The sequence below is a fragment of the Branchiostoma floridae genome, chromosome 8, assembly GCF_000003815.2.
Source record: "Branchiostoma floridae strain S238N-H82 chromosome 8, Bfl_VNyyK, whole genome shotgun sequence".
Classification (NCBI taxonomy): Eukaryota; Metazoa; Chordata; class Leptocardii; order Amphioxiformes; family Branchiostomatidae; genus Branchiostoma; species Branchiostoma floridae.
Window position 1 is genome coordinate 14,424,810 of NC_049986.1, and position 22,570 is coordinate 14,447,379.

At 40.5% G+C, this 22,570-nt stretch overlaps 1 protein-coding gene across 1 annotated transcript; it reads left to right on the top strand.

Moving 5' to 3' along the window:
* The first annotated feature begins 493 nt into the window (after positions 1-493).
* LOC118421794 (tubulin polyglutamylase TTLL11-like) lies at positions 494-18,746 on the top strand. Its single transcript, XM_035829295.1, has 7 exons — positions 494-2,257; positions 7,037-7,274; positions 11,743-11,842; positions 12,184-12,896; positions 13,105-13,329; positions 16,699-17,195; positions 17,973-18,746. Exons 1-7 carry the CDS (start codon positions 1,857-1,859, stop codon positions 18,247-18,249), a joined length of 2,451 nt encoding a protein of 816 aa, XP_035685188.1. The 5' UTR covers positions 494-1,856; the 3' UTR covers positions 18,250-18,746.
* The last annotated feature ends 3,824 nt before the right edge of the window (positions 18,747-22,570 follow it).

Below are 22,570 nucleotides of genomic sequence, written 5' to 3' on the forward strand. Positions count from 1 at the left end.
TGTATCAGAAATATGCCCAAAGTGTACTCAATAGCTACGTTGACACTTTTATATACAGGAGGTGTTACATTAGTGCTTCATCCTGACTCTGAGATTGAACAGGTGAGATAGATGGGTATCTGGCAGATTTTGCCTACTCTACTTACCCTCGTGCCTCTTACATGGGTTCTGCTCTTTTTTTACAGTCCAGCGTAACTCACTGAGTCCTGTTTCCTTGCTTACTCCTGATTGTATTCTCCAAGCAGAGGTTGATTCGCGGATATATAGTAGTAGTCGGGATTTTTACCGGCTCGCTCCTCTCAGACTACTACTATATCTCCGCGAATCAACCTCTGCTTGGAGAATATCCTGATTGGTTCTTGTGTCTTTTATACAATCTGACGTTAAGACAATATATAAGTTCAGTCCCAGAGTAGAACGAGGTTTCCGTAACCGCCAAGCGTAGTGCATCTGCTATCCGCTAGATGACGCAAATCGGATTGTGTCTATGGCCGTTCTCCTCAGCAATTTAAAATTAAAAGGAAATCTGAAGTGGAAGTTTGAAATAGATTGCAATTTAGTTTCTGTCCTATCTCTCATAACTGATTAACTGCCCATTAACAATAACAGAATGCATAACCAATTTATTTCTCAACTTTGTTCCGTTTTATTCGGACCGATCTACTGGATTTCCTGGCTTAATTTCTTCAGGTGCATGTAACGTAGCTGAAACCTCATATGTCCGAATGTCTTTATTTCCAATGATCACTCATTATGTTGCTTTCTGATGAAAACAATACATCACCTGTCAAAATGTGGCAAACAGAACACTGGTTGTAAGGACACATGGTGCCGTATTTCCCCACAAACGTTCAGTTTGTAGACGGGGTACTGATCTTTGCATTCGTAATCGTCAGAAATGCTTTGAATGTCTTCGGAAAAAAATACCATCAACGTTAGTACGTCTGTTCACACCTAACGTTATATGTGATGTGCCAAAATACAGGTTTGTTTACATGCCACCTGACTCCTTTTGCAGACGACAGATCAGTTACGCCTGACCCGAGGATCATATGTCGTTGGAGATGTTTTCGAGGTGTCGGTAAGAAAATTAGACGGGTAACGGAGCTACCGTCAGGCTCGGTTAGACTTTTAAAATCTGCAAATCTGGAGTTTTTCGTTTGACGGCGCTGCCGTTTGTGCCACTTTGCACACAGCGTAAGTGTGGCTGCCAGACCAGAGCCTCATTGTCTTCCAATCTTGGCGATACGTCGTCTGCAAACTTTGCATTGTTGTCATAACACACGCCTACGGCGTTCAATGATACACCTGCGAACACCTGGGAGGAACCCCCCATGCCGACTATTCCCAGGGGAGGGCTATTCTTTTTCTGCCACTTGTGGATTCCTCGTCTCTTTTTACGCCTTTCATGACAGGATCAAAACATAAATCATACCTAAGTTTGATCTTTCACTAGTTCTGTAATTGCTCCAATAAATGTAACATCGACAACAAAATCCCGATATGTCCGAATTCAAACCCTTACACCCCTTCACGAATGGTATCGCCTAAAGGAGGCAGTTACAAACAAACATGGCGATGATGTTGTACGTTTAACGGGACTTTTGTCGGCTGTTGTCGAGTTAGGGTAGATTTAGTTATTTTTCATCCACGCTGAAAAGTTGCGTCGTCAACTATAATGCTTATTGTACAGCACGGAGTTTCCTTTTGTTGATAAATGGTGTCGGCAGATTTGTTTTCGATTTAAAATCCAGGTCAGTAGGATCGAGAAACGAGGTGGATCAGATGAAGCCATCTGTGTTTTCATCGCCGTGACCTCCTTTCTGACAGGACCAGAGACAGCAGACATCAGCAGCATGTCCGTGAAGCTACAGAACATGTCCGACCGCCTGAGTGCCGTCCAGATCCACGGACACGCCATCGCTGTGCCCGACGGGCCGCAGCACCCTTCCCTACCACGGCCGCGAGCTCGGTCCAAGTCGCCGGCGGTCCACGGGAGGAGGGTCGCCCTGACCCCCATCTCCATCCCGCCGCGGACACGGACCCCCAGCCCACGGGCCCGGACCCACAGGACGCCCAGCCCCCGCCCCCTGTCCGCCACGGGCTCGAGGCCGGCCTCAGCGGGGCAGGTGGACGGAGGGGACCTGTTAGGCAGGGCCGCCACCCTGTACCCCACCTCCATGTTCAGTTTCGAGACGTTCCGCAGGAGAGACAGTGGGGACACCTTCCGGAGAATTGTGGTGGAGGAAAGTAGCAGGTAGGTTTTATCTTTTACTCTCCAATTTTCCAGAAAAAATGTAAACCTTTGGACTCATGTTATCACACTTTTTAAAACCACCTGCTGTAACCCAAGGTCTGCCATAAGTCATTATTTCCGCATTTAATTTCATTTCCAGTTCACGGGACCCATAAAAGTCATTCAGCATATTCATTATTGATGTGGGTTGTAACCCGAATATCATGAATCCAGATTTGATTGCTCCCATGCGCATATTGCTGGTATGTTGTGATCTTCTAGATTTAATGGTTATAAGGCTTAAGGCTTAAAATAAATAGTTTTTGAATTTCCAATTGGGATCAATTTTTCATTCATGTTTGGAACATGATATGATGATATCAACCAGAGGCATATCAGTATAATTGATGTAATGAGGGTTACTAGGCCAAAAATTACTTTCGTCAGATTAAGCATTATCAATGATTGATTATATGTGAATTCCTTCGGCGTTAGTTGCTCAGAAATTCACCTGTGCTGGTACATTGTACAAGTGTTTTATGATGAATGATTTTGCCACGTCAAGGAGATGTGCACCCATTGATGTGCAAAGTTACTGGCCGCAAAATGTACCTTTATATAAAAAGAGATGTGTGCTTAATATTCATTAAGCAAGAATACAACAAACAGGAAGAATTATAGTCATTGTAGACATTTGAAAATGCCGTTTTATTACCCTTAAATATGATGTAGAGCAACTATTGGCAGATGGGACAAATAATCAATACTTTATTTTGAAAACGGCATCGTTCGAACTGTCCTTCATCAGTCTACTAATCATGAAGTATTCCCAGAGACCAGTATTTTATGCACACTAACCAATACCAAAGACATGAAAGGATGCCCAGGGCATACACCCCACCATCTGTTACAGACAGGCATTTCATGGTCTGGTAGGATTCAGAGTCTCCTAAGTGCCCTTTTTCTCTTGACCTCATCTGTGAATATTAATGACTGTGCCCTATTATACCCCTTCAGGGACCTTTATAGGCAGTGGACCATACTTGACATGTCACTTTATTAAACACATACATATTCCAGAGACACTGTCCAAGTCAGTTGATTTTTGAGTTTCAAAATTCTGGTAGGGTACCTTTCTGCTTAATCAATTATTGATCACGCCAAGCCATAGTCATAAAAAAATCTTTACCAGCCCCAAATTTTCCCTCAGGGACAATATTGAAGTCAGCCTGGATCTATTTATACCTGAACTACCATCACAGGTAATAGAAAATATCCTCTAGAGAAAGTATTGATAGTATTTTGCTGATACAGGCTGAGCTGTACATACTGCATTGTTGATAATGCAGGTAATGTTAATGGTAATGACTAGTAAATGACTGTAGACTATTATTTATCCAGGCACACCCTACATACTGTTGCTAAGTTTGTTGCCCCGAAAAGTCCTCAGTATGGTATTTTCTAGAGTACCGTATACTGTGTATAGACATACCAGCGAGCTGGGCAACTATACTTTAGAACAGGTTAAGAACACTTGAAATCCTCTTAGAACCCAACAACCGGTGTAAACCGTTCAAGGTAGAGGGAGTTTCAAGAATATGGTTAGAAAAAGAAACGATCGTCACCTGTGTGAAAAGGGTAGCTTTTTAGCTAATGTCTGAATCAGTGTGAGAATATTGATCGTAAACCTAAGTTCTGATTGGCCCAAACACTTTGTCAGTGTTCTGGTTTCCTAGCAATAAAAGACAAGTGACTGGTGAGTCAACAAAATGAATGGTAGTAAAAATATAGAAATGTCCTTGTTTCTTTGTTATGAACCATGTTTTATATATCGGTCCTGACAGTCACAGAAGATGTAGGGATGTCACAGTCCAGAGGATAAGTAGGAAACCGAAGGATTTTCCTGTAATCTATGTGTCCCCATTCACCTCACATTCTCCAGAGCTGTTTGTGGCCACTCCCTCGTGTGAAGGACTTTTTACCTGGCCAGAAGTCTTCTCACCTGTCCCAGGTGGAGGTACAAGTCAAAACCATGTATTTTGTTTCCCACTTGGAATGGTTTAAGTTACGTGCACTTCTGTATATACAGCCCAGTAGTAGACATTGTGCTGATTCATCTATTAAAACACTATTAGGAAAGTTGATGATGATGCAAGGAGTAGAAAGAAAGAAATCACTCCTACTCTTATCAATAGGTGCATTGGGATCTTGAAACTAAATGTTCAGGGATTTCTTCCCTCCATACATAGGATAGAGGGCTTAGAGGGCATTCTGCTAAACTGCAGTTCTTTCAATGAGTATTCCTAGTCGGTGGTCTGCGGATTCAAACCTACAATCTCAGGGTTACCGCCCTGTATATGTGAAAAGTTGGACTACCAGCCTTCACACCACTTGCTCAAACCCTGCCATACACAGGTTTAACAGATGTACTGTAAGAGAAATTTTCTAAACAAGTGAAATCTAGCATGGCAGCTGTGGCTTCAAAGCAAATCTTAAAGGCTGTAAAGGAGTCCATGTGTGTGTCAGATGCCAAGAGTTGGCAATACATCAGTTATAGTGCAAGTCATGGACTGTTATCACTTGTCTAGAGCCTTTGAAACATAAAACCCCAGCCTGGGAGAGGTGCCAAAACTTTTCTCAGTCATTTATTATTTCTAACAGCTTGGGAAGGGGCCAGGTTATGTGTCATTACATTCAGAGAACATTGCAAACATGATGTAAATGATTTTTGGGTGGTATATAAGTATAGAACATAACAGAAAGAAAACCTTTTTTTTTCAGATTTGTCAAGACACAGAGCAATAGAAAACTTACATTATGAGCAATGGTCTGATTTCAGCTGGATATCAATGGAGCCCAAAAGTTTTCGTCTGTGTAAATTGGAAGGTTTAATCAGATTTAAGCTTTCGAATTTGAAATTGACTTGATATAAGATTAGGAAACCTGGGTGTTTGTACCAATTGTACTAACTGTAGTCGTCTGATGTTATATATATATATCGCATTTTTATATGATTCTGACATAAACATTTGCCTCTAAACGGACTATCACCATCTGCTGTTGTTGTTTGAAATTGGGCTAACAGAAGTCAGACATTGGCATATTGGCTTTGGCTGGTTTGTTCTCACACCCTACACACACTGGGAGTTTACATAGCTCTCTCCCAGTAAAGTTAGCAAATAGTCTGTATGCTTTTACTGTTAACAGCTTTGTTATTGTCTTAGCAGAGTTCTGCCAAACTCAAAGAATGAATGTTTCTCAGGTATGCATTTGCCTAATGTTATAAGACTATTGATTCACATTTATAATATGTAGCATACCAGCTTAGCCTTAGGATTTATCAGTATACAATGTAAACCGTCTTTCTGATTACTTTATCTACATAGTTTATATACTGTTTATTTACATAGTTTATATCACTAACATTTGAATTGTCCTTTATGGAGTGTCTTAGATTGACATCAGTACAATGAGGGATTGTGTGTAAAGGCCATAAAATGTTAACAATAGGTCAACAGCTTTTAGGAGTTATAAGACACCATTAAAATGACACCATATCATAATTTATCAATGGCCATGTGTCATATTTCAAGCCATTTACTACATTTGTTCAAATCTACATATATATAGTTGTGATATCATCCAAAAGGTTGATATTGTCATCTTTAATGAAATTAATATGTTTAGTCCCCTGTAAACTAATGTGACTCCAGACCTTAAGGTGACATAAAGAGATGAAAAAGTTTGACAAGTGAAGTATTGAGTTTTCAGAGTCGATTATGGGGCATGTGTACAACCATGGGAATAAGAGGTGATCTAGAAAGTGTCAGATAAAATATTTATGACCCCAGGGGCACTGTGAGAGTTATCAATCAGTCTGTACAGCTAGTTTAACACCAGATTGTATCTACCGTCATTAGAATTTCAACACCATGTTTCGGACATTTTGTATGTTGAAACTGAAATAGGAATAGTTTATACAGTGATGATCAGGCCAGATGTCATTCTACATGTTATAAATCTACAATTTTAATTGATATGACCAAGATATGGGTCAACAGTAGATACTGATACAGGCGATTAATTGGCAGTTCTGTGGTAATGCTTGAAATGGAGGTTTTACAATTAGAATGGAGCACCATTGTGCTACCTGGTATTGATTTGTAGATGGTTTCTACCTGAGGTAAATCACTGTTCTCCAATGGCTCCCATGGGGATAGCACAGACCTGGGTCAGACCATCTGGGGTTGCTACAGCAGCCATCTTTAATTGCAGCTTGCAGCCATGGATACACTGTGGAGGCTACGCCAAACATTACGGTCCGTTATGTTCGTGTCCCGTAGCTGTGCAGACAAAACTGTAGCTTCTGACAATAGCTCGGTATATGGCTATTATTCGTGCATAATTTGTTGGAGGTTTCACGCAATATTTGACGTTGTGCACAGATGGTTATGATGGTGTATAGAATAGGGTGGTCAACTTCCATGAATGTACTGTACAGGGAAATCATTGAAATAACAGGTGTTGTAAGAGTTACCTGGTATGTGGGAAACCAGGTGTTGTATGAGCTACCTGTCTCACGCAGGTCCTAAAAAATGTGTCTTTCTCAGGTGTCCAACAAAAGAATTATTATGTGACAGGGTTGTTGGTGATTCTATAAGTATAACAACATTTGTAGGTAGCACAAATTCTGTACTCAATTTCAATTTCTTTAATTCGGAAAAATGCTCTAAATCAACCATTTTTTTTCAAGTTGCATATATATGTAATGAGAGTCATACCATTGATGGCTTCTTTCAGATCTTCTAAAGAGAAGCGTCCTAAATCCAGCATGAGCACAGCGGACTCCGAGAAGACAGAGTCGGGTTCCGACGCAGACGTGGACGCAGAAGGAAGGAAACGTAAGGGGAAGCAGGGGATCGTGCGGAGGCGGCGGTTACCGACAGCACTCGTCGTAACTCTGGACACGACACGAGCACGGAGTCAGCTGGATGTGATACGGCTGGCACTGAAACAGTTGGGCAGGGGGTGGAGGGAGGTACGTACAACTGGTAGTGAACAAGCCTGGTCAAGTCTTGGAGTAGTGCTCTCCATCTACAACATCTTTTTAATGATAGTGAGCAGTTTTTATGCCTTTTGAAAATCTTTTCAGAAACTGTCTTTACAATGCTTCTTTTCAAGATACAAAAATCTAATAGCAAACTGCTATTTTACCATGCTAGTAGTATCTGGACTATAGTTAAGTAAAGGTAGCAGTAAAACAGCAGTATCGAGGATGGTACACCAGAAAAAAAGGTTAAATCCTCTTGAAATGTTTCTGTCACATCAGCTGGGTGTATTGGAGACAGACAGACATATCAAGGAAGTTGTTTTGATGTCTGTCTGGGGGAAATATGGTCTGACAAAGGCCTGCAAACAGGTGCCAACATTGGTTTACATCATCCTCACAAAACCTCTTGAACATTGACAAGTAACATGCATTTCAGCCGTCTTCATGCTGGCACCAACATGGTAAGTGTTAAGGCAGCAGGAAAAAAGGTTAACACGTGTATAATGACATCAGATAAACATGATTGTATAACAGGTTGTCTCACTCTATCACATTACAGTAATTGCCTCTTTTCAATACAGTAATTGCCTCTTTTCAAACTGTTTTGTATCTTCTGGAAACGCTATAATAAAAGACTGTAAGATGTCAACAAGAGAAGTATTTCCGCACCAGTGCAAACAAACACTTAAGTTATTAAACCTGTCTATTGTGCCCCCCAGTTATTAGTCACACCCCATTTCCACCTGATCCCCAATCACAACACCCCTCATCTGGCTGTGCACGGCTGATCTTTTAAAAGGCAGTAGATCCCACTTCAGCCCAACTTCCTTCCAGGGGAAACGGACTGAGAGGATCAGGCTGTGACATGAGGCGGAATGATGAAATCACTCATTTCAATAACTTATTCATGACTACCCCATTTTTCAAGCAATTTGTTTTGTACAAGCAAATTTTGCCATGTTCAATGCACACCTACATCAAAGATTTATACTTATTGGAATAACTTATGATTTAGAAAATATAACATAGCTATGATAAACTTGGACAACTTGATCCTTACAAAGATTTTGATTGACTTGATTTACATTTTATGCTCAAGTTTTTTTTAATTATTGCCATGTTTCATACCCTTTGGTTACAAGTATAACCAATACTGCCAACAATTGTTAGAATGGAGGGCAAGGAACTTCAAAGATAAATCTCCCATCCAAGCATATTGTTTTGATAATTTTTATCTTGTATTATAGTTTTTAACAAAAAGGTCATCAGTCATTTTGCATTGCTTTCCTCTGTATTTTCAAACAGTCAGAAATCCCTCAACAGTATTTGCTTTCATGATACTCCATGTCCAAGCTGATGTTTTCCCAGAGTAGCTGTATTGTTGTGAGGTGTTGTGATAACCCTCACCTGAGTGTTAGTGTAGGTAGAAGAGTGGACAGGGTTGGGTGGTGGTATGTAGGCTTTTCTACACCCTGGTGACATGTAGTGTAAGGTTGGATGGACAACAATAGCCACCGATGGGGGCCATGAAGGAGTCAAAACTTTAACAGTTTAAGCTCTGAGAATGCCAAGGTCACATTCTAATAGCTGGTTTTGACCTTGTACAAAAGAAAATATAACTTTGTTTGGAGTAAACCTATTAGTAGGGATATCACTTTTAACAAGAGGATCTCTTGCTGTAAAATGATCTTTGGCTCTGTTTTGTTTTCTGTCAGACCTTCAACTGACATCATTTGTTGAAATGTTATCCAAACCTTGGCCCCCTTGTTGCAAAACCCCTTTGGGCTCCCTATAATTGTGCTGAGGTACTGTAGAATGGTTTATTTTAGCACTGGACTTCTGAAAAAGATTTTGTCATTTTGTTCTTTGCTACTAATATGCAATATCAACTATTCTTGGGAATGGCTTTATTAAGGCAAGCTCAGCCTAGTTACCACACCATGTTTGCTTAAATTCAGCTCTAAAACAGGAAATGTTTTTACAGTGTCTGCCCTTCACCTTCAATCATCTATTTAATCCCTTTCCATGTTGAAGGTTAATCATAAAGGCCAACGGGGCCCTGGGGCCCTATAGAAGAAAGCAAGCCATATTTCTACTTGACACTCCAATATACTTGGCATTTGCTCTTTTCCCCTTATATATTATGTTCTGTATGTTTGTCTTGGGGCTATTTTGGATCAGTCCTCTCAATAAAAAATGACATGACTGAGACATGTAAACTGTTCAAACCTGGTAGCAACCTTTGTAAGGGACCGTACGGCATTTAGCGAGGGGGGAGGGCCGGTCGCCAGGGGGGGGAGGGCCAAGCAAAAAAATATTTTGCCAGGGGGAGGGCCTAGCAAAAAAAATTTGACTCGGGGGGAGGGCCAAGCAAAAAAAAAAATAGCTTGGTCTGCCAGCAAAATATGTCCCTTAAAATCCAAGAAACGGCGTTTCAGAGGGTCAAGATTTCAAACTTTTTCTGGACCTCTGCAAGGGATCGCCCAAGGTTGGCGCTCGGGACACAGTGAAAATGCAAAAGGGAGGGGGCGGGGCTTACGCATGACGCCCTCGAAAACCTTTTTCACTTACAGAAATGTTATTAAACTCTAGATTAGTCTGCCAGCAAAATTTACCCCTGTCTTATTGCCCTCAAAATGTAAGAAATGGCGTTTCAGAGCTCGAGGGTAAATTAAATATTTGCAAATTTCCCTGGATCCCTTTTGACGTGACCGGCCTCGCGCCTTTGATGACCGACATTGTGATAATGTTTTTGGGGGGTATTCAATTTTGTATTTCTAAATTGAAATGCCATGAAAGTTAGCTTTGTTTGTCAGCAAAATAAATATTTCCTTCAAACTGAAGGAAATAGCTTTTAAGAGGGTCAAGATTTCAAAATTTTCCCGGACCTACCTTGCGATTCTTCTTGCCTTTGGCGCCGGACAATATATGGTGTTCGGAACGTCGTTCTCAAAAACTTGAAACCCTCGTATTTTTTTTTTCATAGAAATGTCATCTAACCAGCAAATTTTCCCATAAAAAAGCAATGCAGGAAATCGTGGCAAAAAAGCGTGGCATTTCTAAAAGATCTCCTGCAAGTCTGCGTTCTGCCCGCCGGCGGCTAGAGAGAGGCAACCGGACTAACCCTCCGTGGGAAAATCAGCGTCACGTGTCGGCGCCCCCCTCCCCACTACAGTTTTGGTTAGTCCAATCGTGCTGTTGTTTTGGTTTTCATTTTTCCCCCCGATTTACCGTAAGTTATTACCACCACAGAACCAAGAAAAAGTCCAAAATATATGTAAATTGAAAATAGTTTCCGTCAAGCCGATCAGGCCCGCGAGCTTGCAATACGTAAATTTAGGGAGCGGGGCGCGCGCCGCTTCGTGGCGCAAATCTACTAGAAATCCAGATACAAATGCTTTTTAGGTGTTGTTTTAATATCAAAACAATGAGATAGCTTCTATAAAGCAAATATTTATGCCTCTATGAAGCAGATATTTATCCCTCTATTAAGCAGATATTTTGAGCCATTCTGTTTTCCTTTTTTTACTAGGGGTGAGAGATCTGCTTCTGAGATAAAATCATGAAAAAGTATGACGCAAAGCACATTTCCAAATGGGAGCGCAGTGTTTTATTGGCGTCTTGGATATTTTTTTCAAAGTTGATAGGAGGGGGGAGGGCCAAGCAAATTTTTTTTTACCTGGGGGGAGGGCCTAGCAAAAAAATTTTTACCTGGGGGGAGGGCCTAGCAAAAATTTTTTGACCCGACCCTCTGGCGACCGGCCCTCCCCCCTCACTAAACGCCGTACGGTCCCTAATGACATAAATGATAGAAGATTCGTTTTTCTGAAGTAGGTATCTGTGCCATATCGAAGGTGTTCTCATCCTCTACTAAGTATTCTGTAAAATGCTCCTTCTTTATGCCTTTATTTGCTATTACCACTGGCTGTGACCTGATCAGATTGTATTCCTCTTCACAGAGCAGTAATTTTTGACAAAGCTAGTTTCCTTTACCTGAATGCTTGCGTGCCAACAGTAGCCATTATTGCTATGGAACTGCCAATGTCAGCTTGTGAAGTACACCTTTGAACAGGACAAAAGCCTTTGTTTTGGTCAGGGTCATATTTCAGAATTATCTAACAACAAACATTTTTCACTGAAAGGCAGGCATCATGAACTTCACATTGCTCACTTGATGAAATGTTATGGGTATGACACACTTGAAAGTCTACTTAAAATACCTATTAGTATTGGTAACCAAGTTGGTGGATTGCTATGCAGTATAGCCTGCTTCAAAATATTTTGATTTAGAATTAAGGAGTTCTTGACATAACCCTCTAAAAAGGTTTTGTAGATTTTGAATATCAAAAATATTTCCACATCCTTCTTCTTTCTCTTATATAATGCGTAACATTTATGCTAATTTTAAATTTTTTTTTTTGCTAAAAATTGTTCTTTTGTTTTGCGTCCTCCCCAGTACCCACATGGTAGGAAGGCAGGTTCAGATATGTACTGGTCAGTTCCAGCCTTCAACGATTACGACGACTTTCCTTCAGGCATCATCAACAAACTCCCAGGTAAGACTGACTGTTAACAGTCAACCCTCAGTTCTAATTATATTAAATCTGACAATGACATGAGAAGTTAGTCTTAAGCATATCTTAATTAATGGATTTGATGATGTAGCTTACCTTCTTAAGACATCTTAGCCATAAAAAATGTCCCTCATTTTCTATGCCAAATTTCAGATTAGTTTGTAAAATCGTATGTTCACTTCTCCTGTATTACTTTTACCAATTCTCACTATCAGATATGGAAAGGATATCGTAGACCTGTTTTTCTAGCATGAGTTGTAAACAAATTTATATCAACACAAATTGTAAATGTACAATGTTACTTTGCAATTGTATTACTCTAGGCATGAAGGACATGTCCAACAAGGCAAACCTGTCCCAGGCACTAGACAGGATGCACCAGCTCTTCCCAGAAGCCTTTGACTTTTTCCCGACCACCTGGCGGCTTCCTGAGGAATTCCACCAATTCTGCGCGGAAGTTCGCATCCTGAAGGAAAGACGTGGCAAGCGGTATAAACCGACGTTTATCGTGAAGCCCGACGAAGGCACCCAAGGCGGCGGGATCTACCTCCTACAGGACCCGCATGACGTGAAGTCTATCGGAATGGTTCGCCCGGCCGTTGTTCAGGAATATCTCACCAACCCCTATCTCATAGACGGCTACAAGTTTGACCTCAGGATATATGTGCTGCTAGGAAACATTGAACCTCTGGAACTTTACATCGGGCGGGAAGGCATGGCAAGGTTCTGTACTGTCCCATACCAGTCACCCTCACGAATGAACCTTCACGAGTCCTACATGCACTTAACAAACTACTCTCTCAACAAGTACAGCGACGGATTCATCCATTCTGAGGACGGGGATATAGGTAGTAAGAGGACGTTGAGTAGCGTGTTGCAGAGACTAAAGCGGAGAGGCAAGGATGTGGACAAACTATGGAAGGACATTGAAGACATTGTCTTGAAGACAATCATAGCCATCTTACCTGAGATCAAGACTTTCCACCATGTTATGCTGCCACCGGGGAAGACTCTTGGAGGACCTAAGTGTTACCAAGTAGGTTGGGCCTGGGTGCCATCCTATATACAAGTCTATACAATGTATACAATAGGTACTTTGCCTTCAACCTGGTGATTGTCTATGAAAGAGGGTTGATGGCATCTTGTGAATCATTGTATCTTGTTGAAAATTAGAAAAAAAGCCAGTAAAAAATCACACGTACAAAGTATCTCATTTGACATTAATGTCATGTTTTTTTGTACAGCTGCTGGGATTTGACATCCTGCTGACATCTGACCTGAAGCCCATCCTGCTGGAGGTGAACTCTAACCCCAGCCTGAAGATCGACTCGGAGCGCGAGGTGTCGCCGGGGGTGATGGAGTCCATCCCCAGTCCCGTGGACGAGGAGATCAAGGTGCCGCTGGTGCGGGACGTCCTGAAGGTCATGAAGCCACAGAAGAAGAAACCTGTCTCCAAGTCCCCCTCCAAGTAAGGCTGAAGGCATTGTATGGCTAATGATAGATTTACATGTAGAATACAGTGTACTAGTATTCCGTATCACCTTGTGTACCAACCCGACTGGGGGTCAGATCACCTGAAGGCCAGAGGGCAGTCCGACCTGTGGAAGGGCTGGAACCAAAAGTGATGCGGAATACACTGTGTAACATTGTATTTTGTCTATGTCATATCCACAGAAAAAATTGCGGATTTCAATGCAAAATTTGAGGAATTTTATGTTCTCAAACAAAAAATTGTAACAACATCAATTGCAATGTCCAAATCCAGTATTCAAATGGTGTGCATTCCAATCATTCTAGTAGGGAAGCCCATGCTATACTCTAAAATACAGGCCAGTCTGGAACACCCATATTGATTGTTACCTGGCCCTGGTATGACATGATATTAGATACAGGTCTTTTGATGTAGGATGATGATATCTATGTATTATGTTAGACTTGCCTGCTTTCATGAAGTGAAATACACTTGATAAAGAAAGTAATTGGTAACAAACAGCAGCATTTTAAACTGCTGACTCCAAAGATATTCTGGCTCTATTCTGTTCTACATAGAGCCACTAGAAAGTGACTGGCTGACAAATGAATGCTGACTGACAGCTTTGTTTTGAAATATGCCATAAGTCTTATAATTCATATGTAGTCTTGCTTTAGATATATCTATGATACTTCATTGTTTAAAACCATTACAGGGTTTTGGGGTAACATTATATCTTTATATTGGGAACTTAACGACAAATCTCATTTTTCTTTTGTTCTACCATTTCAATACCTGTAGTTGGATACGTTCTGTAGATATACATGTTCCAGCCAGTCTTTTGTCAATTTTGTCAATTAAGTGTTTTGGTCTTTGACAATGTGAATATTCTACACTGAACACAAGTAACAAAACTACTTTACGATGATTGTTGTATGTAACATGAAAGTTGGTTTGTAAACATTCGTGTGAGACCGTTGTAGTCCATGACAACGGCAAGCATTTTTTGTTTGGCAAGGGTTTTGGATTTCAGCCAAGGAACACAAAAAGACATTTACAGCCATTAGGTTTCTTGTGTCAGATCTATTCAGCAAAGGTCAAGTTCTTGCCTCTAACAACGCTGGTGCAACCAAAATATTTTGCCCTGAAGCACGATTTCTACCTTTTCTGTTCAGGCTGCTACAGATTGTGTTATAGGGTTGTTTCCTTTGGTACAAGGCTCAACTGTCTCCAAGTATACAAAACATGAAATATACATACTTATGTACGTACGTAACGTCTCTTTTGAATTTTAGCTTTACTAAGTTCCTTTTTGTTGTGAAATTGAGATTTTATCAGGTGTCAGAATGTTTTTGTACAATCATGATATTTTGAACGGTGAAGAAAACAAACGAAATATCTTGGATATTTTTAAAGACGTCAACTTTTATTACATGATCAACCACTCCAACAACAGTATAAACAGTAATAAAACCAAGAAGTGCTATCAGTTTCAGGAACACCCCCTGCATGCACCATAGTGATGAAACCATGAGATGTAGAACCAGCGTCGCCCTGTCTACTGAAACTTGTTTATTGGGTTAGAGATTGGGGAGCTGACCTCTGGGCTTGACCTTTGAGTAAAACATCAATAAATATCTGGTTAGCTCATTACTCAGGCAGGAGTGAGTCAACAGCAGAGTCATATAGGGATCAGGGACGTGCCTAATGTGGTTAGGAAACGGCTGTTGCCATGTACCTGTTTCTCTGCTGGGGGAATGTTTATTGGTTACACTTGTGGCAACTGGTTAGCCTGGGTACCATCCGGAAAGTAGTTCGCTCCGGCGTTCATTATATACTATATACAGTCGCTTCTAGCTCTGACATTCATTATACACTATATACAGTCGCTTCTCTGTGCTTCCGTCTGGGAACACGGACCATCTTAACGTCTGGAATCGTCCAAATTTTGGAAGCAGGCGCTGATTGGTCCCTACACATGAGCGAAATATGGAATGGATTCAAGAGCTCGTTCGAACAGATGTTCCAACACCAGACAAGCCCTCCGCCCGCTCGTGGGAGGCATGTTGTCATCGAACAAGCGCTCTAGAACCTATTCCTAGATTCACTCATTAACTGACGTTACCGCCAAACGGTTTGAATGCGCACATCTCCAGACGGATAGCAGAAGCGAACGTAGGTGCGAACTACTATCCGGATGGTACCCAGGCTAGCAACTGGTGGTATCAGTGACTGAATGTAATGAATTACTGTAGACTGAATATGATGAATTAGTGTTATCAAAGACACAATCATACCTTTGCCAAGGCAACATTATTTCGTCCATTTGATGAACTTGTCTACAGGGCTCAAAATAACCACCTGTAAATTATCACTGTTCATTGTCACGTGTATGTCTCCTATGTACTTGCAACTAAACTTTCATTATAGCAAATTTCACAAATTTCAAAGGTTGCAAAAAAAATTACCAACTTGCAGTTTTGTAGGCAAAAACAGTCTCAAAAGAATGGTATGATGCAGAAACAGATAAAAGTATTTTAAGCTGCCTTTGTTTCTTTCGTGTAGTACAGGGGAAAAAGCTGCTGTTTGGATGAAAACCTCAATTTTCTGCAATATCTTCCTTCTGTGTGACTCAGCGATAGATGGTTTGTGAATGTTGGTCCTGTATCCAGTTACTTGTGTCCATAAAAGTCCCATCAAGAAAGCTGAAGACCCAATTTGTAAGAAATCTCCTGAGACTTTTTATTGCCTTGGTGGAGTCTCTTCCTGATTGGAAGGCTGAATCTGACTGTGGCAATGAACTAGGAAATCAATAAGGAAGGAAGAAGGCCTTTACTTTTATGAGCCAGATCAATGGATATCTGGTTAGGTCTGCATTGAGACATCTATCAATTTTCAGTAATGGTTCATTTATTAACAAGGCTTGGGGCCATCTTGGGAAAGAAGAAGTACAGTATGGTGATTTTGATATTCTATTTGCAGTACTCCTCTATCAGGCACTTGAAATGTCAATACATTCATCTTCAAATGCCAGACTATAATACCCTGCACTTGAGTATTTCTGTACTGATTGAATGTACATGTAGTTTGCTCAGACATTTGAGTGACAGAGGCAAAGTCCCTGGTGTAATCAAAGACATAGAAATGTCCTTGATCTAACTCATTGGGCTGCAGTACTTGGAGAGTTACTGTAGAGGCAGTACTCATTAATGGAGAAAAGGAGAAGATCTCTACTTCTGTCATTGCTTATTCTCATAGTGATGAACACTTCTTCTAATTAAATTTTCACAATCTGGCACAAAAGACCAATCTCGACTGTCTGTCAAAATCAGCCTTTCAACCATGTGAAATTGATCCCATGTCATAGAGTTTTTCAATCCCTACTATTTTGCTAATTGAATTTTGTGTACGGCTATGTGACTGGCATGTCACATGTCAAGAAAATGTTTCAACAATTTGCTTCACTGGTTGCTTGAGTGCTATAAGTATATTCGGGTATATTCTGGGCAGGGCTACACTCCTACATCTGATCATTTTTTGTTTCCTTTTGTTTCCTTTCTTCTCCAGGGTTCTAGACAACCTGACAGATGAGAAGAAGAGAGAAGTAGACGACAACTCCACAGATGAGAACAGGAACCTGTCGGAGGACTCTGCGGGTTCCTCCGACTCGAACGCTAACCTGCTGCGGGAGCTTCAGCTGGAGGAGCAGCAGGAGAAGCTGGTTCTGCTGGAGCTGTACCCTCGCCTGCAGAAACAGTACGAGCACTTCAGGCTGGTGGAGAGGATCGCTGCCATGTTCTGTCAGTTTGTGGGGATCCGCTGCACCACCAGGATGGGACCAACCGGCTTCAGGACATTCACAAGGTAATATAGAATACAACACGGTGTATTCCGTATCACCCGAGGTATCAGCCTGACCCCACCTAAGAAAACCCCTGTTTTGATGCGAAATGCGCCAGAAGTTGAACAAATTTGGTGCCCTCGAACAAAAAGTGTTGCAACAGTAATGTTCCAACGTCTGAATCAGGTATTCGAACATTCGATGTCGCCGCACTCGGCCCGCTCGAAACAGTTCGATTTATTCAAATGGAGCCTGTGTGATAGGCCTTTCGAACCGGTCTGATACGGAAGTTATGGCCCGGTCCGGAACACCTGTATGGAACGTTTTCGCGTCACAGGTATGACATAATAACTGTTATCATCCCGCAGTAGAACCTTCAGCATATACATTGTATACTGCTGTTTGTCCTACATTGTACAAATCCAAGGACATTTTAACTTCCTTGCAGTAACGTAATGAACATTTAATACTGTAAATGCGGATTTGATTGTACTGATTTAATTTTGTGTTATTAAGAAAATGGAGTGTTTGTGGTGGTTTTCAGTTCATGATCATAGCACTATAATCACACACTGCTACAGTAATGGAAACTCTGCAACCTTAACAGACATCTACAGTTCGAAACCACCTATGGATGGACAGAAGATTCACTTTTGGCAGTGCTAGCATGGTCAACTGTCACACAGTATTCAACCTTGCTGATAAAAATGGTGCAGGATTCCTGTACTAGTGTATGGCATCTAATGTACAATATGATTGCCAGTAGCTTTTGTGACTATAAAGTTTTATTTCCCCTCCAGGACTTGCAAGCTGCACAGCAACGGTCTGACGACAGCTGCGATTGATATCCTGTACATCGACATGGCTCGGCGCTGGGCACACGCAATCCCCGACCGCACGGCCGGCCTGTGCTTTCAGGGATTCATCGACGCCTTCTTCTACATTGCCAAGCGGAAGTACTTCGCACGCTGCGAGCAGTTTGCAGAGATGGTGGCAGCGTTGATCGACCACTGCGAGGGGAAGTTAGAGGAGAGAGGAACACTGTTCAGGGCTGGTGTGTTTGCCTCGCCATTGTGAAGCAGAATTACTAATATTTCTTACATGGGAGGACTTGACATATAAAGGGAGCTGAGAATCTGAGCTGAGCCCTCAATATATTATATGGGTAACATATAGCCATATCATACCTTACAGGTACCAAACGTTCTTTAGTGGAAGATTTTACTAAAATGTTTTCACTCCTGCAAAGCCACACTATAGTTTTCCTCACATTGAATGTGAATTTCTGAAAACTGAGTCAAAAGTGCCCACAAAAAGGGCATTGGGGGGGGGGGCACTAAAATCTGGCTTATATGAAATATTGTCTAAGGGACCACCAAAAATGGGCACATTGGCCAGGTGGTAGAGGTGGTCACTTGTACAGATTGGACTGTATGTGATAGTTAGGATTCTTTTTTTGAAATCAAGCCATCTGAAAAACAAACAGGAATCTATTCAGCTGTATCAATATAATCATGGTATGAAAATAACCTGTCATGTCTAATTCCCAATCCCTCTATTAAAGTTTTTGTAAACTAAGTGACTTGTGATGGAAGGATATTGCATGAATTGGTGTATCATTTTTAAGTGCCTTAGGCAAAGTTTCTCAAAGGGGTTTCAGAGGACTTTCAGGTTCTTTGTGGATATGTTTTTAATGTTCTTTGATATGCTTTTTAAGGCCTTTTCCACAAACACTCAAAGACATGACATATACTAATTCAAAAAGATGTTCCAAAAGTTAAATCTCTATCAAGAGTACTAATTGACATTGTGACAGCCACTTTCATGCACTGCTTTTGTATGAATCACATTGACTAATATGTAACGCTAGTTCACCTTTATCTGTGGGCTTACCTATATCCGTTGCTATCAGATTAGTAGATATTCAGGGATATTGAGTCAATGGACGATAGTTTCAAAGTATAATATTTGAACATAACTTGAAACTACCGTCCGTCCAGTTGATATCCCTTAATACCGTGTTGGTTAACACAACAAAAATAGGTTACCATGTGGATAAAGGTGAACTGGCGTTTTATGACTACAAGATGTCACCTAAACATGTTGGATTGCAGCTTGACTGATCATTCCAATGCCGGTGCAGCAACAAATTGTATAAGATGTCTAAATCTATATCTCATGCACCAGATAATAGGTATTGTACCTAAGTTATTACTCACTTTTTGTAGTTGTCTTTCCATAATTTTTCATCTGCTACAAGGGACTTTGATCAAGGGGCCAAGCCATAAACTATCATAATGATATTATAAAGAGACTGGGTAATTAAAAAAGACCAGTCCTACCCCGGTACATGTAATTTTAGCTAGTTGCCATACTACATGTACGTGTACATGGCTATGAAGGGTTTTCTTAATACATGTACCCATGGCATAGTCAGACAGTGTTTTATTACACGAAGGTGACTGTCGCCTACAGCAAATGTACAGCTCATATTGTACCAAGTTGTAACTTTTATCCTCAGCAAAATAACCATGAGTGAAGGGCTTAAACTACATGTTTGACATAGTATACATAGTATATGTTCTTACATCCAGGTACAAACACATGCATATTGGAGGCATACAGAAAAGTCATATACAACTCAACAAACTTGTGTACATTGTATATATGAATTGTCTTACATTTAATTGTGCATGTATCCAACAGATTCATTTTTAAATTGCATATCAATTTTCCAAGATTTATCATTATTATTATTATTATATTATAAGTAGCCAACTACCAGGCGTACAATTGTCATGATGATAGTATTTATCTGTCTCTACTAATGAAATTTTCGGGAGAAGTAGAAACTTATCATTCTTAATTTAATGCTACCACCAACGTAGAGTCAGTGTATTTCTTCTCATATGTGTCTTTTCCTGCTGTCCAATTCTATAGTTTGTATTTTTGTACAATTGTTGCTATGTTATCAAGCCTATCTGCCATACTTTGATAACAGAACTATATTTTTACTTTCTAGAGTTACTGCATATAAATGCTGCATAACATATATACTTAAGCCACAGCTATATTGCTCTTCTTAAGTACATTACGTCTTTCTATTCTATTCTTTTAAGTGCAATATTGTTTAATGATCATGACAATTTATTTTCTTCAATATCATTGACCATCTTTGTTGGCCTTGTAAAAATTTTGTATGAAGATAAACATTGAACATCAGTATGAATTATGTTGGTACAATGTGAAGAAATAGAAGACAGCACTGTTACCTTCTGCTTTTCTTTAGCTCATTGACAGTGCTAATAAACTGCTGAGTATGAATGTGTGTCAGACTCGGTCTTTCCTGTAGGTACATTTAGTTTAATTTTCCTTCATAATGCTGTGGTTGTCAAACACGCTGTAGCTGTCAAACTGATGGATATAAAATGTAGACCATGTATGAAAGAAACAATAGGTTATTGGTAGTAACATGACATTGGAGTAGTTTTAAGCCAAATCATTGAGGATAAAAAGCTCTCAACATCCCATTCTGAAATGAGAAAAGATTCACAGTTAGATGTTATAGTTCATCTTAAGTTCCAGATTTACCAAATATAGGAACTAAAACTACATCTATAACTACTATCATAATTTTAATAATAGCTAGTTGACAGTAATTCAAGAATAAGAGCAGACAAATGTGTTGATGAACAGTTTATCCTTTATCATTGTGGTTTCATTAGGATGAAGATTATAGGTATGGCCTTGTATCATTTCGTGATCCAAATTATAAGCGGCTGAACAATCATCTAAAGACCACGGGATAAGGTCTCCAAGCAGATGTTTTGAGGTGAAAGATCGTGATGACGACCAGGCTTCTCTGACAGTTTTTTACCCTTTATAGGCTGATGTTCAGATGAATAAAGACCAAAGTAGTTGGGGGAAATGTATTCTGTCAACATAGGTCCTTAAAATTATATCTACATTCGATACAAGATGTGTACCTGAATGTAGGCGGCGCTTCACGGTGTTACATGGACTCCTCGGACGGGACCTGCAAATCGATATATTCTTCGTCAGGTAGCAATTTAAAAGTCTTAAAGGCCATTTTATTGTATGCAAAGACGTCTGAACATGTTTGGGGGACTGTTCCCTTGCTGTAAGCCTAGCGTCTTATATTTCAAATTTTCAAAAATTCGGACTTCATACCCTAATAGAGCCCGACCTGCAGTACCGCTCCCGGTCGCGGCTGGAAAAGTGGCAAAGACGACCGTCAAATTGCCAAATTTCGGTCTTTTCGGGAATGGGGAAATCACGAAGGGCTCGCAAAGGGTTTTGAACATTTTCAGCGTTTTTCACGACAATTCAAGTACTGATGCCACAATAATGATACAGGCAGATTCTACTTAGATATCATCGATTTGAACATAACATAAAATTTAATGTGTGATCTGTTATTCCCCTGCTATGGTGGAGAAAAGTCCCCACCTACTATACTGCACAACTTTGAATCATTTTTCCTAAGTAGATATTTCCAATTTGTGGTTTAAAACTGTAAGGAGTTTGAGTTTTATGATATCAAAGTTGTCTAACACGCAAATGTAGGAATTTCCCTGAAGTAGGGGCCGTAAAAAACATATTTCCGTTTGGTTTTGGGTCAGGTAGCTTGTTGCACTTCATGCGCTTTTCCGCTGGGAGCGTTGTTATGAGTTACTAGTACTACATTTGTAGTATTGTTTGCCGCGCATGCACAGCATGGACAATAAAAACGCGCTACATAAAGGTCAGTTCTTCTTGCCTTGGTAGGATGTCAGAGGCAGGATGCTAAGATGTTCTGAAATCGACAACAGTGACAAAATATCAGGCTTCAAGATGCTCCCGATCCTCTCTGTGCTCAATGACTTGGCACTGTACCGTAAGCCATACACCTACCAGCATTTTGAAAGGAAAGTTGGATATATCAATTGACAAAACAAAGTTTGTCGCATGTTAATGTCTTCTCCTTTCACGAGAGAATTGATATTTGGAAGTGATAACCATTCAGAACGTAACTGTTTATTGACTACTTCTATCGGCAAAATACGAAGAAAACGCCTCATCCTAGACCTAATATTCCATTGTCTTATTCATGAAAGGTCTTGTATATTATCATTCTTGTTTTTATGTCGTCGCATTTTCAACACAACAGACATATAAACCTCAAAACTTTAAACCCCTTTGTGAGCCTTTCGCGATCTCCCCATTCCCTAAAAGACCGAAATTTGGCAATTTGACGGTCGTTTTAGGTACTTTTCTGGAGGCGACCAGGACCGGTACTGCAGATTAGGCTCTCATAGGGTATATCCTCCCGACTTGTAAAAATGTGAAAATCTACAATGCGTTAGGCTCAAAGCCAGGGACCACATCCTCATACAGG